The sequence below is a fragment of the Apiotrichum porosum genome (assembly GCF_003942205.1).
Source record: "Apiotrichum porosum strain DSM 27194 chromosome Unknown scaffold_6, whole genome shotgun sequence".
NCBI classification, from domain to species: domain Eukaryota; kingdom Fungi; phylum Basidiomycota; class Tremellomycetes; order Trichosporonales; family Trichosporonaceae; genus Apiotrichum; species Apiotrichum porosum.
Window position 1 is genome coordinate 1327454 of NW_021167113.1, and position 18258 is coordinate 1345711.

The 18258-nt window shown below is 55.2% G+C and overlaps 6 protein-coding genes across 6 annotated transcripts; 3 read left to right on the forward strand and 3 right to left on the reverse strand.

Annotated features, from left to right (window-relative positions):
* Positions 1-22: 22 nt before the first annotated feature.
* On the reverse strand, positions 23-1507 carry EHS24_008287 (uncharacterized protein; the record flags this gene model as incomplete). The annotated part of the gene is made up of 9 exons (XM_028623605.1): positions 23-102; positions 162-314; positions 350-408; positions 450-574; positions 610-713; positions 751-825; positions 858-1350; positions 1401-1423; positions 1459-1507. The coding sequence occupies 9 exons, from the start codon at positions 1505-1507 to the stop codon at positions 23-25; spliced, it is 1161 nt and encodes a 386-aa protein (XP_028476538.1).
* Positions 1508-2184: 677 nt separating this feature from the next.
* On the forward strand, positions 2185-4455 carry EHS24_008288 (uncharacterized protein; the record flags this gene model as incomplete). Its single annotated transcript, XM_028623606.1, has 9 exons — positions 2185-2291; positions 2357-2553; positions 2615-2682; positions 2726-2965; positions 3017-3117; positions 3183-3611; positions 3657-3744; positions 3794-4115; positions 4172-4455. The coding sequence occupies 9 exons, from the start codon at positions 2185-2187 to the stop codon at positions 4453-4455; spliced, it is 1836 nt and encodes a 611-aa protein (XP_028476539.1).
* Positions 4456-4961: 506 nt separating this feature from the next.
* Positions 4962-8147, reverse strand: EHS24_008289 (uncharacterized protein; the record flags this gene model as incomplete). Its single annotated transcript, XM_028623607.1, has 16 exons — positions 4962-5132; positions 5179-5386; positions 5426-5973; positions 6011-6124; positions 6167-6265; positions 6307-6342; positions 6387-6498; positions 6549-6961; positions 7005-7262; positions 7313-7437; positions 7477-7485; positions 7535-7603; positions 7653-7850; positions 7891-7912; positions 7952-7966; positions 8007-8147. 16 exons carry the CDS (start codon positions 8145-8147, stop codon positions 4962-4964), a joined length of 2538 nt encoding a protein of 845 aa, XP_028476540.1.
* A 345-nt stretch (positions 8148-8492) lies between these two features.
* On the forward strand, positions 8493-12666 carry EHS24_008290 (uncharacterized protein; the record flags this gene model as incomplete). The annotated part of the gene is made up of 16 exons (XM_028623608.1): positions 8493-8622; positions 8673-8754; positions 8819-8842; positions 8895-9086; positions 9127-9186; positions 9236-9464; positions 9504-9592; positions 9632-9678; positions 9720-9944; positions 10857-10910; positions 10962-11065; positions 11108-11224; positions 11267-11378; positions 11432-11517; positions 11558-11757; positions 11811-12666. 16 exons carry the CDS (start codon positions 8493-8495, stop codon positions 12664-12666), a joined length of 2607 nt encoding a protein of 868 aa, XP_028476541.1.
* Positions 12667-12708: 42 nt separating this feature from the next.
* Positions 12709-14647, reverse strand: EHS24_008291 (uncharacterized protein; the record flags this gene model as incomplete). The annotated part of the gene is made up of 8 exons (XM_028623609.1): positions 12709-12785; positions 12827-13166; positions 13214-13334; positions 13375-13647; positions 13697-13830; positions 13876-13972; positions 14025-14030; positions 14076-14647. 8 exons carry the CDS (start codon positions 14645-14647, stop codon positions 12709-12711), a joined length of 1620 nt encoding a protein of 539 aa, XP_028476542.1.
* Positions 14648-16540: 1893 nt separating this feature from the next.
* Positions 16541-18230, forward strand: EHS24_008292 (uncharacterized protein; the record flags this gene model as incomplete). The annotated part of the gene is made up of 4 exons (XM_028623610.1): positions 16541-16590; positions 16640-16771; positions 16831-17918; positions 17971-18230. The coding sequence occupies 4 exons, from the start codon at positions 16541-16543 to the stop codon at positions 18228-18230; spliced, it is 1530 nt and encodes a 509-aa protein (XP_028476543.1).
* Positions 18231-18258: the final 28 nt, after the last annotated feature.

The window sequence follows — 18258 nt, forward strand, 5'->3', positions numbered from 1 at the left end:
CGACTACCAAAGATACATTGCCCTAGTTAGCAATACCATTGGGCACTCGGGAACGCTCGCTTGCCCAACGGATGGCCCAAGTCATCTCATACGTCTTCACGGCTGAAATATCAGCTCCGACTGCAATCTGATCCAGTTAGAGGTTGTCTGCCACAACTCACCATCTGCGTATGAACTGAGAATCGGCGTATCAGCCCCCTCGATTCGCTCAATGACAGCCGCCATCTCGGAAAGGAATGGGTCATCTCCGTCGAAATGGATGATCTCCTCTGCATCGTTACCGGGCCGGCGAAGGTACAGGGTTGGGTGGTTGTCTGTCGTCAGCATGGATGCGTAGACAAAACCTCACATGGATCGACCAGTTTGAGTTGATACCCGTCAGCCCAGACCGTGAACTCGGTGGAAAATCTTGTTCATCAGCAGAGTGAGCGATCTAGAGTGAGACGTACGCCGTGCCCTGCAGAGCCACGCCGTGTTCGAGATGTCCAATGGCACCATTAGCATATTTCCAGGTAGCCGACGTGAACCGCGGAATGCGTTGTTCCTCCGGAATGAGAGTCTCGTCCACTGATATCTGCTGTTCAGCTTTCGCTCCCCCCTTTCTCCCACCTTGCTAAGCCTCCCCGGCGCCTCGTACCACTCTACAGAGTTGGCGGCAATCGAACCAAGGACGACTTCACCACCAAAGTATCGCGAGAGGTCGCAAAAGTGAGCTACAGTCAGCGTCTGCCTGGATCCATATGTCCTTACTGGCTTGCTCGACAATGGGTCCGCAGTCAATCGCCTTGTTCCACCAAGCAGGCTTTGCGCTAAACTCGTAGGCTCCTGGTCAGCACACGATCACTTTAGAAGCTTACCCATGACGTAGCGAGCAGAGGTCATCATGATAGCCAGGTTATTGTCCTGAATGATCTGCTTCATCTTCTGTACCGCAGCGGAGTAGCGGAGCATGTAGCCTACGCTCACAAGCGAACCAACACTCTCAAGATGCTGACCAACGGCGCGAGGCTCTTCGACTGGGCCTGCGCCAACAGGCTTTTCCACAAATATAGCAGCAGTAGGGAACATGCGGCTAAGCTGCACTTCAGCGTCATTTCCAGATGACTCGTCGGTCGTGCCCCGGAACGCGGCGGGGGACCCAAGGACGACGAGGTCTGGCGGGCTGTCCAGTCCTGCGTGGGCGGCAGCGATTGACGAGAAAATCAGAGTCGAAGCATAAGATGCCGCCGCTGCTGACCCGCGCTTCACCTCCAGCTGCCGCTTAGCATGGGCTGTCGCAGGATCAACGATGGCTGCGACTACCAGTCGAACGCCTAGCTTGGCTTCGAGGCGTGTGGAATGATTCCACGGCTAATGATCAGAACGAGTTGACTCCACGCTCACCATGCCATCACACTTACACCCTCTGGAGAGCCAAAGTTGACTGCTGTCAGTGGCGACTCTCTTAGCCCGGCTCACTATTACCAGCGCCTACGATGATAACGGAGAATGGGAGGTCGAAAGTCATAGTGTTGCGTGTAAATGCATCAGTCATCGGGGACGATGAACTCTTTTAAACCTGTTCCGAGCGGCCAGACACCGTCCATGGATACAACCTGCTCAATTTCCAGATGGGAGCTAGGGCTTGATGCCTTGAGCTTCACAAGACATCGGATCAAAGGTTACATTCCTTTCCTCAAGGCATAGACGCAACATCATTCACCAGATTGAATGACGGCACGAAGCGCAGCGGAGGAGTCCGCCAGTCACAGCCCCTGTGGAGCGGAACTCCGCTCCCGATGAATGGGGTTGGGATTTACTTTTGGCGCGTGTTGTCGAAATTCAGCTGCCTCTTTGTCCAGTTTAGAAGAAGCGGGCACCGTCCGCTCAAGATACTCTTGGCGATGTGGCGATCGTGTGATCCGCTCGGAATGTTGGGTGGGCTTTTGCGGTGAGATATCTGATTGCACAACTCCGACGCAAGGCCCGTGCGGAATCCCTCCGCTGCTCCGGTTTGCACAAGCAAAGCGAGCACGGTCACAAACTGATCGGGGCTGTCCCGCTGAGCCCCACAGGGCAACAATGTGGAGAATGGGGTGATGTGGTGGAGCACCAGTGGCGTCAAGTCAAAGTCCGGATGACTTAAAGGCAGCCATCACACTGGCCAGTTGCTGACATCCCATCGACCAGAATTCCAAACCCAACATGGATTCCAAGAATGACATCGTTGAAGTCGAGAACAAGCTACACTCTCCGGGCGCTGTCGAATCCGCCTCCGAACATGTCGACATCAACCACAACGTAAATGCCAAGTGAGTTGTCTCGGTCGTATGGAATCTTAAATTGGCCAGATGTTCTGTTTCTAACCGCCATGTAGGATCCAAAACCCTCTTTTCGGGCTTTCTCGTCATGAGCTCATGGCCCGCGTCGACCAGTTTTGTGACAACCACGGTATGAACGATGACAAGGTGGTGTTCCAGAAGGCCGCGCTCCTCGCCCAGAATCCTCACAAGTTTGAGAGCTATTCTGAGCTCACTGAGGAGGAAAAAGTCGCCATCCGTCGCGAAACAACTCGTGCGTGTTATTCTCGAGCTAGCTTCCAGTCGCCCCCTTCAATCATGCTGACAGCTGCCAGACAAGTGGTCTCACCCTCGTGGCCTCCTCATGACCGTTGTCATGGCGTCCGTCGGCGCCGCTGTACAGGTGAGGACCCGGAAAAGGCAGGGATGAGTGGCTGATCAGATAGGGTTGGGACCAGACTGGCGCGAACGGTGCCAATCTGTCATTCCCTGTCGAGTTTGGCATTAGCGATGCCGCAGGCGCTCCGAATGCGGCACGTAACCAGTGGATCGTAGGAGTCATCAATGGCGCGCCTTACCTCTTCGGCGCCCTCGTCGGCGGCTGGCTCAACGATCCTGTCAATCACTATTTCGGTCGCCGTGGTGCCATCTTTATCGCTGCGATATTTGCTATACTCAGTCCTATCGTAGGTCCTCTCTGCTGTCTGTCGCTAGAAGTCATACTCATGACATTGCAGGGATCAGCCGTGAGCCAAACATGGGTCCAACTCCTCGTCTGCCGTTGCCTTCTTGGTCTCGCGATGAGTCTTAAGGCCTCCACTACCCCTGTGTTTACCAGGTAAGTCCCGAGGTTCTCGTAGCACTTGTGCTTCCTCTGACGTCTCCTTGAAGCTGACAACTCAGTGAGAACGTTCCAGCCAATGTGCGCGGGGGCATGGTCATGTCCTGGCAGTTGTGGTGTGCCGGCGGAATTCTGCTCGGGTTCTCGGCCAACCTGGCTGTTTACCAAGTTGGTCCCATTGCTTGGCGCCTCGAGATGGGCTCGGCTTGTATCCCCGCCCTTCCCCTTCTCTTCATCTACCTTTGCCCGGAATCGCCTCGTTGGCTCATGAAGAAGGGTCGGTACCAGGACGCTTTCAAATCTATGCTCCGGCTGCGCAATACCCCCCTCCAGGCCGCACGCGACATGTTTTACACGTACGCCCAGTTGGAGGAAGAATACCGCGCTATCCAGTCCACCAACTACGTAAAGCGCGTCAGCGAGCTCGTCACCATCCCCCGCGTCCGCCGGGCCACATTTGCCTCAGCCATCGTAATGCTTGCTCAGCAAATGTGCGGTATAAATATCGTGTCATTTTACAGCTCTTCCGTCTTCAGCGATGCTGGATACAGCACGAAGAGCTCCCTCCTTGCCTCGTGGGGCTTCGGTCTTGTTAACTTTGCGTTTGCCTTCCCTGCCATCTTTGTGAGCTCCCGAGTCCCCATCCCACGGCCACAGTCTCACATCTACCCAGACCATTGACTCTTTCGGTCGCCGTAACCTCCTCTTGGCCACGTTCCCCAACATGGCCTGGTCTCTGTTGGCGACTGGGTTGTGTTTCCTCCTTCCCAACGAATCAGCTGCAAAAGTGCCCCTAATTGCGGTCTTTATCTACATCTTTGCGGCTTTTTACTCGGTCGGTGAGGGTCCGGTGCCCTATGTGTACTCTGCCGAGGTGTTCCCGTTGACTCATCGTGAGATGGGAATGGCCTGGGCAGTCTCGGTTTGCCTCTTTTTCGGCGGCGTGCTTGGTCTTACCTTCCCCCGAATGGTGGGCGCACTGGGCCACGTTGGTGGTGAGCGGGAAAGCGAGAACCAGTTTCGCAAAGGTATACCCCCTGACACGTCGCAGCATTTGGCTTTTACGCAGGTCTTAACGTGACAGCGTTTATCTTCATCTTCCTGTTCCTACCGGAGACCAAGCAGTTCACCCTAGAGGAACTCGACTACATCTTTGGCGTTCCGATGACTCAACATGCCAAGTACCAGACCAACACCTGGCTTCCCCACAAGTTCAAAAAGTATGTTCTTCGTCAAAAGGGACACCAGATTGAGCCACTGTACCACTTGGAGGAGATCCAGGGGATAGAGAGGCAAGACGACTACGGCATCCGCCATGTCGCTGCCGGCCATTAGTGCCAACAGGTAATTTCCGGTACGCGGGTCGCAGGATCTCCAAAATTCTCTTAACAGGACACAAGGACGTCCTGCGCGATAAACACGAAAAAATCTGCCACCACAAAAGACTCGCTACGTATACAAATTTACCGCTATAACCACAAACGTACTACAGCGGAAACCCTAGCGACGATTGCTGGATCTCAGGATATATAAGAATGACTCCACGAGTTCGTAGTTGATGCATCTGTCCCCAGATGATCCCTTTTTTGCATCTGGCATCTTGCATGTCGACATTGAAAGCCAATGGTCTGTGTTCCTCCGTTGCCGCTCTCTCTTGCAGCTTCGCAAATAACCTGCGAACCGTTATGAGGCGAGCCACACCCAACAACCAGCAAAGAGCCACAGTCATGCGTATATTCGCCGCCCATATTGACCATTGACCAGAGATCCAGAGACCTATTTGCCAGCCCAGGTGCCGATTGTTTGGCATTCATACTATTGGTTTCGCATGCATTCCACTACTAGGCGACAGACGTTGGCGCACCCAAGCCCACGTACGTGAAACCCTGGGCGAGGCAGAACGGCTTGGACAGCACAATTTCGTTGGCAGAACGACCAATCCTCACTTCGTAAGTGCCTCGTTCTCCAACCCAAGCCCGCTTATTGACGCTGTAGAATGACCATGCTTCGTGCTGTAACACGTCCATCAGCACGTCGTCTGACACTTTTGCGACTTACCGAAAGCTGTACCGAGACCACCTTGGACTGCCCTGGTTGGAGGTAGACCTTGCTGAAGCCCTTGAGCTCATGGTCTGGCCGATCGACAGACGGACCCGCCTGGTGGACATATACTTGCACCACTTCGGATCCAGCGCAGGCTCCAGTGTTGGCGACGCTGATGCTGACGCTTGCACCAAAGGCGCCGTCGGGCTTAACGACGAGGTCGCTGTTTATCAGTAAGCCGTGTCCATGCTTGTGTACTCACGACAACTCAAAGGTGGTGTAGCTCAGACCAAACCCGAACGGGAAACCAGTCGCGGATCGGAGGTGAGGTTCGCGGTAACCGACGTAGATGCCTTCGGAGTAGATGGTGTTGACAGGGTGACCAAACCCATGCTCAGAGTTGGTCGGGTAGTCTGTGACCTTGTTCGGCCAGGAAACTGGGAGCCTGGCGGAAGGGTTGGTCTTGCCAAACAGAACATCGGCGATGCCGGTACCGCACTCGTTGCCGCCGAAAAACGCTTGTACGAGGGTGGAAGCTGACCTGAGCCAGGGGAACTCGACGGGCATACCAGACTGGTTGACCACGATAGTGCCTGGTGCGGCCGCCAACACTGCACGGACAAGGTCGTCGGTCGCGCCAGGGAGGCCCATGGTGTCCCTGTCGTACGACTCTGACTCCCATTCGCCGTTTGTCCCAATGACAAGAATGGTTGCGTCGGCCTGTTGCGCGATCTCGACGGCGTGCGCGATCTCATCTTCAGGGTCAATCCGCAGGCGTCCTCCAAGGCGAACACCGCCCCGACGGCCTGCCTAGTTGTCAGCTGCAGCCACGCCTCACCACACTCACGTAAGGTGACATTGCGCTGATGGGCCGGAAATTGGAGAAGCGAATCTCTAGACCGTATGCTTGTCCAGCGTTGACATCGACCTCGCCAATCCGCTCCTCCGACCCGGTGTTGAACTAAGAACAGTTAGAGACTACACCAGTTGATGGTAGACTCACAAACAGCACGCCAACTTCTTGGTCCGTCGAGTTGTCTACAACCTTGCGACCGTCTATGAAGAGGTCGGCCTGACCGGCAACGCTGAGACCCAGCTCCCACTGTCCAGTTAGTATGCGGCGTGCTTCCAAACGACACTTACCGTTCCCGACGCGTCCGGCGTGAAGGTTGTACGTAGCTGCGAGCAATCAGTTGGCCGGCCGTGCTCATCACCATGCTTACCGATACATAACCGCGAAGGGGTATGTCGTCTGGAATTCCCTCTGTGAAGTAGCAATACGAGCTGTGGTTGTCCAGGGTGAAAATGGGCTTTGCAGAAGGGTTGGCCCAGGGACTGTGTATGTAGTTAGCACATAGAGTCAGCCTCCGTAGCCAGCAACGCACTCGGTTTCAAAGAAACAGCACTGAATGCCGTGCTCTCCTTGTTCATCATGGATGAATGGGGTCAAGAGGGGAGTCCACCTGGACGTGTAGGCGCCGATGGTATACTCAACAGACGCTCCGGTGACCGCCGCCGCCTGTCTAATGGCATCGAGAGGAGCAACCGTGTATGATGCGGGGAGGCTTGCGCTGCCACCCCCGGCATAGCTTGCTGTGGCAGCATTGGGGCCAATCACTGCAATGGTTGACCCCTTTTGTAGATTGAGTGGCAGCACCCCCAGGTCATTCTTAAGCAGAACGATGCTAGAGTCGGCCGACTCGCGCAACAGTTGGCGCATTTCAGGGCTGTCAATGTGCTTCTCGGGTGCCTCGAACGGGATACCAGAGAGTTGCGCACTGCGAACAAACTTGAGGAACTGAGGTGGGCGTGAGTAGCAGCTCCCTTTGCGGTGAACTCACCCTGAGGACACAGTCGTCCAGCTCTTCGAGGCTGAGCTTGGTGGACAGAATGTCACGCTCAAGCGCGGCTCCCCTCATGGTCGATGGCCCAGGCATCTCGAGGTCTAGCGACGACTTGACCGCCTCGGACGACGAGTATGTTCCAGCCCAGTCGGACATGAGGAGTGAGTCAAACTCGAGCTGTCCACGCAACACAGTGCGGAGCAAGTGGTCAGACTCTGAGACATGAGCGCCGTTCACACGGTTGTAGCTGGACATCTGGGGCGACAGCGTCAGCGCAAGACAGCAATTGCCTGTGTGCGTCATACAAATGTCCCCGGTTTGGCAAAGGAAAGCAGCCTGAACGGCTCAATGTAGATCTCATGCAGCGTGCGTTCGTCAATGACGCTGTTGGAACTGCGGCGGTTGAGTTCTTGCTCGTTGGCGATCCAGTCTGTCCGGTTAGCATTGGTATGAGGTTATCTCCACTCACGCTTGGGGCCTTGTAATGTCAGTTGGTGACGACGGGCCACACGGCATCGGTGACTCACATGCCATTACATTGCGGCTCTGGACCCCTTCAATCCAGGCTTTCCCTAGCGTCCCCGCAAGGAATGGATCTGGATTATCAGCAAATGAGGTATGAGAGCATGTGTGCATGGCACTGACCCTCCGAAAAGCTCTCGAAACCGCGACCACCACAAGGGTGACGCTGGATGTTGACTGTCGGTCCAAGTAGAACATGGACACCACGGGCGTGGCATTCATCACCAAGTGCCCCTCCAACGCGGGTGAGGAGATTGACGTCAAAGGATGACGCCAGTCCCGTTCCACAGGGGAAGCACGAGGCAGCGGCACCATTTGTCCCTACTTTGATTAGCGTCGATGACAATGCGGACGGGCTTACAAGTAGTGCCTCGTACACCGTTCTTCTCCGGTCAGCGGAGATGTCAGCAGAGTTGACTTACAGGTCCATCACTGAGCTACCAGGGTCAGCGTACTGAGGAACTCTGGGGAACTCACTCGAACACGAGGGATACCTAGGCGGGGGATAGGTGTAGTGTGCCACAAGTCGCTCCCACTAAGCAGAGCGATCTTCTCTTCGCTTGTGAGGGCGGCCAGAGTGGCAGAGGAGTCAATCGGTGAGGCAAGAGTGACGGTCATTGCTGAGCTTGTGATGACTTCACTTCAAGGAAAGGGTTTGGCTCTTAAAGGGAGAGCCGTGGTAGCTGTGGTCCTCCCCACATTGCCTCCACACAAGCTCGCGATATACCGCAGGCCGCGGTTAGTCCGCATCGCCGTGTGTGGACAAAACGCATGGCTGGGATCTGGGATATGTGGGGACCGAGTTGGCCCAGAGGCATGCCCTATTGGTACCCTGACTGTTGTCCCCAACTTTACTCCAGAGTTTTTGCGGAGTTGTTCCAGGCCACTCTCTCTGCCTCGCCCTACAAATATGGACGGGCATCACAGCGCGCTCGCCCATCTCCACCGAATAGCCAAAGCACAATGTCAACGACGACCTTGTCCAACGAAAACAACGAAAAGTCTGTGTTAGAGCCCTCTACCACAGACGGCGAGGACGAGAAGCCCGAGGTCGAGGTCGACGGCGGTCTGCGTGCCTGGCTTGTAGTTGCAGGTAGGTGGTGGAAGCGAGGGACTCCTGAAAGACAAGACTGACCCTCCAAGGCGCGTTCATGACCGTCTTCTGCGGGTTCGGGTTAGCAGCTGCAGCTGGGGCATTCCAGAGCTACTACCGCGCGACCTTGCTGTCCGGATACACAGAGTAAACAGATTCCACACCGTCTGGCGCCTTGAGCTGACCCTGTTTTCAGAAGCCAGGTTTCGTGGATTACATCGTGCGTACATTACCCATACCTCGATTGTCCCTTCACCTGCTGAAGTTCACAGAGCACAGAGTTTTGGCACTTTTGCACCGGCAATCTTTACCGGCTCTCTCTTTGACAAGTATGGACACCGCCCTCTTGTCGCTATCGGGGGCACGTCACTTGCGCTCGGCTTCTTGCTTCTCAGCTTTAGCACCCGGTACTATCAGATCATTCTCTGTCACGGAAGCCTGATTGCATGGGGCTGCAATCTTTTGTAAGGAAAGCCTCATTCGTCACCATCTGATGGTCAATAGGTTCATTTCGCCCATGTCCATCGTCGGCCAGTGGTTCTTCAAGCGCCGCGGCTTGGCATTGTGGGTGGATGGTTCCCGTGCACCTGCTGACCTTCAGCGGCATTACCAGCTGCGGGTCCTCCATTGGGTCGATTGTGTGGCCGTTGGTGATCGCCAACTTGCCACCCAAGGTTGGCTTTGGCTGGACTTGCAGAGTGCTTGCCCTCATTGCCAGCGTCTGTGGCGTTTTGTCGTTCTTCCTCATGAAGACTCGTCTTCCCCCGAAGCCGAAGGGCAAGTTCTTGGAGTGGAGCGCGTTCAAGAATGTGCAGTACACCCTCATTGTGCTGTCCTTTTGGGTAAGCCATTGACCCCAAGCCAGTTCGCTAACAACCTAGACATGGACGTTCGGTTTCTTCGCGTTCCAGATCTACATTGGCACATATGGAAGCGTTTTAGCACTGGGCTCATTCGTGCCCTACCTCTTGTTCGTCCCACCCCTCCGTGCTCCTCGCTAACGATTTAGGATCATTGCCAACGGATCTTCCACCATCGGTCGCCTTGGGGCTGGAAGTGAGTGGATCAGCTCTCACAGCGCGCTTGCTCACACTCAGTTCTCGCTGACCGGATTGGCGTGTACAACACAATCGTTATTGGAAACGCCATTCTTGCCGTCATGCTTTGGGTGTGGCTCGCTTGCAAAACACTTGGCTCTTGTGTCGCCCTCTGCGTGATTGTCGGTATTGCGTCTGGCGCATTCGTCAGCCTGCAGAGCCCGGTGGCAAATAAGACGTCGACTGATCCGTTGAAAGCTGGCACTTTGCTTGGTCAAGCTGTCTGTGAGTTGCTCGGTGGCTGCAGTGGGTGGGATGAGTCCTGACAGCCAGTTATTCAATCTTTTGCAAGCTTCTCCACCGGTCCGACTTTTGGGGCTGTAGTGGGCGAGCCATCATTGGAAACATTCGCACATGCCATCTATTTGGGTGCAAGCATGATGACAGTAGCTCTTTGCTCGTTGAGTGTGGCTCGCCTCATGACGGACCGCAGGCTGTTTGCCAAGCTGTAGGAGAGGGTGCCTGCTAGAGATCTTGAATGCATTTCCTTGCTGAGTATATGTATTTACATATCGCACGTACTGCTGTCAGTCTGCCCGTACCGGAAGGTCATGCACACAGTTGCAGGTACATATCGGCAAACAGGTCATTAGAAACGGATCTTTCAAAGGGCAAATGGCCAAAGGCCTACAATGCTGGTATCAACGCATCCCCCAGAGGCTTGCTACATGTCGAGGACGAGTTCTGCACCATGATGAATGCGTGCGGGGCCACTCTCCCCTGCCATCGGTGCAAGCACTATTGGGTGGACCGTTGCGTTGCGGTTCGGAGCAACAGTACGGAGAAAGTGCGGCGTCACAAGGTCTTGGCGAACGAGTCTCACAGGGTGCTCAACCTATCCTGCTCCGGAGCCCAAGACTGGTCCCGGAGGGGCGGATAAAAGACGCCTAATGTGCGGCGCATCTCCAACGGCTGGTGCCGGCGGAAGAACGACGCTCAATCTATGGCATCGCCAACCCCGACACAGCCCCAGGTTTACTCCAAACCGGCCTCCAGATTGAGAAGCTGGGGATGAGGGGCTCCCAGATGAACTGGAGTGCGATGCGTATTTAGTGTCTCGCCTTCGGTAGCAGGCCCAACCATTGTCTTCCACCAACCACCACATCACGATGCCTGACAACCAACACTCTTACAAAGACGTCGCCAACAACACTGCAGACAAGGTGTGGAAGGACCCTGGACTCCGGAAGTGTGAGTAGTTGACAGTCACGTGAGTCGACGGAGATAGCTCACTGTTTCCAGCCATGATCCACATTTTGGTTCTGTACACCGCCGTGTTTGCTGTTGGCTACGATGGCTCCCTTCTTAACGGCTTTCAAGCTCTTCCGGCTTGGAAGGAGCAGTTTGTGAGTTCCATGCACCCCCACAGTCACATCTGACCTGTCTAGGGCAACCCCACTGGCTACGCTCTCGGTCTTATTGCTGCGTCCTACTATTTGCCCAAAGTTGTAGTTCCTTTCCTCGTGGCACCCCTGTGCGACCGCTTTGGGCGCAAGTTGATGCTTGTGAGTGCCATTCCACCATTCGCAAACACTTACCTCCTATAGCTACCCGCGTCTCTCATCATGATTGCTGGAACTTTGATCGGTACCTTTGGCCACACGCGCGGAACCCTCATCGGTTCGCGGGTCCTGCTTGGCACGGGTACCTCCATGGCGCGTGAGCACACGAACACCGAAATGTGAGATTGGTTCTTACTAATCTACCACCAGAGATCACAGCAGGCGTACTCATTACTGAGGTTGCGCACCCCCGCATTCGCCACCTCTCTGGTTCATTCTTCATGTGCATGTACTACGTGAGTGCCAAGTTTTCTTGTGATTGCGCTTACTTCGCAGGTTGGCTCCATCTTGGCCTCGTGGCTTACTTTTGGCATGGTCTATGTGCACGGCAGCAGCTGGGCGTGGCGTGCACCCTCCCTCATTCAAGGACTGGGCCCAGCAATTCTCCTTCTTTCCGTCTTCGGACCCGAGTCGCCCCGCTGGCTTCTCAGTAAGGGAAGGCGATCCGAGGCTCATGCTATCCTGGCAAAGTATCAGTGAGTTGATGGTTTGAAGACAGCATCTGTGGAGAGAGCTAACGTCCATCCAGTGCCAACGGCCTCATGGACGACGAGCTCGTGTTGTTCGAGTTGAGTGAGATCGAAACCCAGATCGCCTTCGACCGGTCGTTCAAGGACGCCTCGTGGTTTGACTGGTTCAAAACTCCTGTCAATCGGACACGGTTTGGCATCGTCTGCCTTGTCGCCTGCTCGGTAAACATCTGCGGAAACGGCGTTGTCTCGTACTACCTTGTCGCCGTCCTACGCCAGGTCGGTATCACGAGCTCCCCCGCCCAGGCTGGTATCAATGGTGCCATGTCGGTGTGCAACTTTTTGTCATCGATCGTTGGCGCCTCCCTGGTCGAAAGGTTTGGGCGCCGTCCGCTGTTCCTTACCGCCTTGTCCGGCATGCTTGCGTCCTTTGCCATTATCACCGGCCTTTCTGGCGGCTACGCTACCCATCACCAGTCCGCCGTTGGTACTGCACTTGTCCCCTTCATCTTCATTTTCATGATGTTCTACTCGTCGGCTCTCACTCCCATCCCATACCTCTACAATCCCGAAATTCTCCCGACCTCACTCCGCGCCAAGGGCCTCAGTCTCCACACCATCGTCACAGGTCTCTGTCTCGTATTCAACAATTTCGTCAACCCCATCGCGCTCGCAGCTATCCAGTGGAAGCTGTACATTGTGTACGACGTCGTCCTGGTCGTCACACTTGCACTGTTCTACTTCTTTGTGCGGGAGACGCGGGGCCTCACCACGGAAGAGGCGGCCATGGTTTATGAGACGGATGAGGTGAAGGCTGAGGCTCGTGTATTGATTGACATTGGACGCCAGGAGGCTAAAGACGACGCAGCCGACGGTGGCAAGGGGTTCATCGAGCAGATTGAACGCAAGGTCTAAAATGACGAACACAATACAATTTTGTGCTTGGGAGAATGATATTCAAAGATTGATTTGATGCAAAGAAGCTGCCGGGGAATAGAGACACTCGAGGTCGTTGAGGAAACCAACGAGACGCCCTGGGTAAAGAAAATCAACTCAATTCTCCACACACACTCACAAAGCTGCGTTAGGATGCGGTCACTCGAGCTGGGGTTTTCCTCAGATGCTGGTGAATCCAGCAGACTGCTGGCAACAAAGCGGATCTTGGACACTAACCAGTAGGTGTTGACGGCTACGTGCGTGTCAGTGGCTGAAAGGGCTGCGGCCTCACCAGCAACATGAAGGGGTAGTCGTTCCAAAACCAAGATCAATGTGTTGACAATATCGTCCCGCTCGGCTTGGATGGCGGCGTGCGTTGTAATATTGGGTATAACGGGCGCCAGCCCAAGTGCAACTTCCTGATCGTAGAGGCGAACTAACTCTTCTCGGTAACGAACAAGTAGCGTGCGCGCCAGTTGCTGTGGCGGGTGGTCAACCACATTCTCTTACTTTTGGTGAAGCGCACCTGTGTGACATATATGTTCGCTTGTTGAATAATGAAGGTTGGTTGAATGTCTGCCTGGGCTAAGGTGTCAAGTGGTGGAAGCTCTGTAGGTCCTCCCTGCAATACACTCTCCATGAGTGCTCTGCGGTGGTTAGCTGCCACTGGAGATCCAAGACACTCACGCTAATGTTTGGTCGGGGTTACGGACTTGGGACCGTAGCTCATCAGGACAACTGTCCATCAAGTGCACAACTTGATGATGCAACTGGTCCAGCTCGAGGAAGCGCAGCTGGAGATTCACATCGCGAGGTGGCCTACGACGGTCGCGTCTTCGTTTTTCAAGAATGTCGCCGAGAAGTCGAAACAGTTTGCAGTTGTAGAGGAAACCGCTGATGCGATGTACGTAGTTTATTGGCGGAGGAAGAGTCTCGAGCTCTGTTAAGAACTGATCGTCACTGATGCGTGAGTTCACGGCTTCGTTTCACAAGTTTGGCCCTCGCTTACATTTCGGCAGGAAGGTCCATAGCAATGTCGTCTTCATGGTATAGGGTAGGGCGATCGTGGAGGGCGACGACGGTGACGTCGCCACAGTAGGCGAGCCACCATAGTCTTCGCCACTGCTCTCTCTCCAAGAGAGGCTTTGACTAGTCGTCAGATATGCACGAGAGAGTGCTGCTGCTTACATTATCCAAGTGGAGCTGTTGATATGTAAAGTTTACCGTGACAATGCCCCGAAACGTCACCGCCAATTGAGACTTGCCTAACAGAGACATGGTTTGGCTATTGACGTCAACAGGGGTAGCCAGTGGGAGCTCTATCCTCGTGCACTTACCTCTGGCTACAACGGTTAGCAGTGGGGTAATTGGAAAGGGGAAGCACTCACATCAACGTAGTCATCGCTCGCTCGATCGACCATTTCTCCCACTCAATTGCCTGACTGGTCCGGATGTGTGCGTTGCACCGCTGGACGAGGCCACGAGCGTCATCACGAGTCATTGGAATGAACGTATAGGGCAGTTGACATGTGGTGAGTGCGACCACCGATAGAACTAGGGCTGTCCATTCCTCCTGCCCCCAATCAAGCTCACGTCGCCGCTCGAGGTCGCGCCAGAATGTGGTGCTGTGGAGCAGTGGGGTGAGGGGGTGGATGTAGTCAAAGTACATCTCAATAATCTTGTAAAGCCTGCCGCGGGGCAGCATGATATCGAGAACACTGTCGGGGTTGTAACCGTGGTCGTCGTCAGGCCTCGGTGGGTCGCGTGCATGGGTCGCTAATGACATGGAGGGCAGCTCGGTGAAGCTGTTCAGTGGAGATGTGGACACAGGGAGGGCTGATACTGCATCCGCGTTACCCCCCAATGAGTACCAGACACCTTCAGTGTGGGACAACGGTGTCGAGGCGCTGAGGGGCTGCTCAGCCGCGAGTTCTTCATCCGCAGGTCTGCTGTTGTGCATCTGGAGTGCATATCTGGAGGGTCAGGACAATGGCACGAGCAGAGCGCCCAACTTGTTCTTTGGTCCTCTTCGTTGGGGAACGTGAGTTGAGAGGCCTAGGCTGTCAGAAGGGCAGTTTCACTAGCTTCAACTCACAAGGTACATCGATGGCAACACAGTAAGAGCACGGTGTTGTCAGGTCCTCTGGCTTTCGACACCGAATCCTGGTGGTCAACAGTGTTCTGAATAACCAAATGCGTACTTGCGAGATCGGCAAGCTGCGCCGCCGCATCAGCTCGGTCTCGTCAAACATCGCTGTCTGCCTACCATCACAGCTTCCTGCGCGGAATTAGTTGCTTGTCTCTCAACAAAGTTCGACTTACGGCTCTGTCTGGTCAGCCGTGCTTGTTTCTGTGGTCGGTCGGCACCGTCATCGTCGGAAATGTGATCGGCTCGGACGGGGCTTGCTGTCAACAACATGTATCCTGTTAAGTGAAGATGTGCGATGAATAGTTGTGAGCATTGATGGGAGCAACGAACAAGAGGGCGATGCTCTCTCCACTATGGGGGGATAACGACTCCGCCCCTCACCCCAATGATCCAATGAATTACTCCGTCGTTTGTCCGGTCCAGGCCGGTAGCTGGTAGTCGCTGACTTGCTGACATAGCATAATACGCCCACCAGGTGCATGTCATGGCCCCCTCCCCATGGGCCTTTGGCCCCTGGGTGATCTCGGAACATGATAGTCCCGTGTACCCATGGGATGTGACTTGTACTGGTGCGCTCCGCTCACTCTGAGTACCAAAAGTGCCGGTCGCGGCGCAACAGGCCATGGACGGCGAGTCGTAATAGTGATGCATCCATGCATCCCCATCCTTCTCTTGAGCGCTTTACCTCACATATTCGTTCCCGCTGGTACTGCCTGCGCCAGTACTAGGCCCGTCACTATCTCCTTCCGATTACAAGAACGCCAACTGGGTCCACCCGCTCTGGCGACGGTATCCGCAGACGAGTGCTCATGGGGGTACCCGTGGTAGGAGATGATCTGGTCCCCCCAAATCCGCCCGGCTGCCACAGCCTGTACGATCCCAGACAGTATGTTTGTTACTAATTTACGATCCATAGAGTACGAGATACGATCGGGTGTGCGCTCGAGGGCAGGAGGGAGAGCTTCGCCGCTTGGAACCAATTCTTGCTCCTGACATGTGGGTCGGTCGAGCTCTCACTCGCGCGATTAAGCAATTAAGCGGGGGACCATGGGGTCATATGACTATTGAGGCTGACGTGTCTCATTGTAATAGCCTGCGGTTAAGCGGTCCCCGTGGTCCCAGGTGACCAAATGGGCAGTCGAACGCCTTCCGAAGCTCCGAGCGCAAGGGTCCGAAGCTCCGACGGTTGGCGGGGCACTGGTTGGCGGGGCAGTGGGTAATTGGCGGTGTGCCGCATGTGCTGGGATGCTTGGGCTGCTCGGGGGCCCGTGCCTCACGATCTACTGCGCGTCTCTCTGTCTTTCTTCTATGCACGTTAGTGTGATTCCAGTGAGGCCAGTGAGCCATACCCGGGACTTGGCAGGAACTATCATGGCCCGATATAGGGGCATCGAAGGAAAGAACGCGAGAGTGCCACACCTAGCGATCGGCCCCGCGGTAAGCGGCCGGTTCTTATCAGGAACCACATCTCTATGTCTTAGCAGGACAACCGCTTACCCGCAGCGTGATTGTTCATTCTACTCATTCTACCCGGCCCCTACCCCGGCCCGGTGAGCCCCGTACCACCCCCGCTGGGGCTCTGGAACAGGCACACAAACGCCATCTGCGGACATTACCGAACAACCGGGTTCCTCTCTTGCTATAGAAGAAGTCGGCGCAGCAGTCTCTGCAACCCACCAACCCCACGCACCATACTATTCCACCATGGCGCTCTCACCTGCCCTTTACACATTTCTCTGCGCGTGCTTTGTAGCGTAAGTCTAGCGGATCGTCACATGGGCAGCATCCTGATGACACATGCAGTAACGGCGCTGCCATTTTCGGTTACGATCTCGGTGTCATCGCCTATGTCCTCGCTGCCCCCGACTTTATCGCCACCATCAACACTACCAACGACAACTATGTTGGATTCATCGTCTCCTCATTGCTCCTCGGGTATGTTTGACAGTGTGCCATCGTCATTGCCCCCGGCGCCTTTGCTGATGACCTTGTAGAGCCGCCGTCGGAAGTGTCCCATCGTCCTACATTGCCGATATTTGGGGCCGACGTGTCGCCCTGACTGTCGCCGGTGTTATCTTCCTCGTCGGTGGAACCGTCCAGACTGCCACCCAGAACAAGGAGATGATGATGGCCGGTCGATTCATCGGTGGCCTCGCCATCGGTCAACTCGGTGTACTCGTCCCCCTCTACCAGTCTGAAATCGCCAACCCGGCTGTCCGTGGACGGTTGACGGCCACCTTCCAGTTCTTCCTCGGTGTCGGTGCCTTTGTCGCCGGATGGATCGGTTACGGTACCTCCAAGGGCTCTCACGGCACTGCTCTCGAGTGGCGCTTGCCCCTCGCCTTCCAAATGCTTCCCGCACTTCCGATCGTTTTCTTGACGTTCATCCTCCCCGAATCGCCGAGGTGGCTCGCGATGAAGGGACGCGACGAAGATGCTCTCAACACTCTGGCCCGCCTCCACGCTCGCGGTGACGTCAACGACGACCTCGTCCAGGGTGAATACCAGGACATGAAGTTGAGCATCGATCAAGAGGCAGGTCTCGACAAGTCGTGGAGCAACATCTTCCGTGATACCGTCAACATGCGCAAGGTATTCTACGGAATCGTTCTGCAGTTCTCTGTTCAGATGACTGGTGTATCCGCTATTCAATACTACGCCAACGATGTCTACACCTCTGTCGGCTTTGCCAAGAACGCCCTCTTGATCAACAGTATCAACAACGTCGTTGGTCTCCTCGGCGAGGCTACGTGTATCGCCTTCCTCGACCGCATTGGACGCAGGCCCCCTCTCATCTTCGGAAACATCATCTCTGGTATCACCTTTGCTGTTGCCACCGCTATGGCCAAGCAGTTCTACGGCGGCGCCGCCGGTACCCGTGGTCAAGGAATCTGCTTTGTTGCCATGATCTACATCTACAACTTTACCTTCTCGGCCGCTATTGGTCCTCTGTCCTGGGTCTACCCGGTCGAGATCATGCAGAACAACATCCGTGCGAAAGCCACTGGTATCACTACCACCGCGTCCTGGTTGGCCAACTTTATGATCGGTCAGGTCTCCCCCACGGCTTTCAAACAGATTGGTGCGTACCTGCTGAGCACATAATGGTATGACAAGAAGCTGACTTGTATCAGGATGGAAGTACTACCTCGTCTTCACTGTTTGCAGCTTCACCAACGCACTCTTCTTCTACCTGTTCTTCCACGAGACCAGGGGTCGTACTTTGGAGGAGATGGATGGAATTATCCGTCACGCCAACCCCATCGTCCCCTTGTCCAAGGTCGAGCGCATCAGCTACAAGGACCGCGAGAGAGAGCTTGCCGAGCGCGCTCATGGTGCTGGCACTGGCAAGCCATCGATCACGCAGGAGGAGAAGGCCACGTACGAGGTGTAAGCGAAAGAGGAGTCCCGCGTATAAGGGC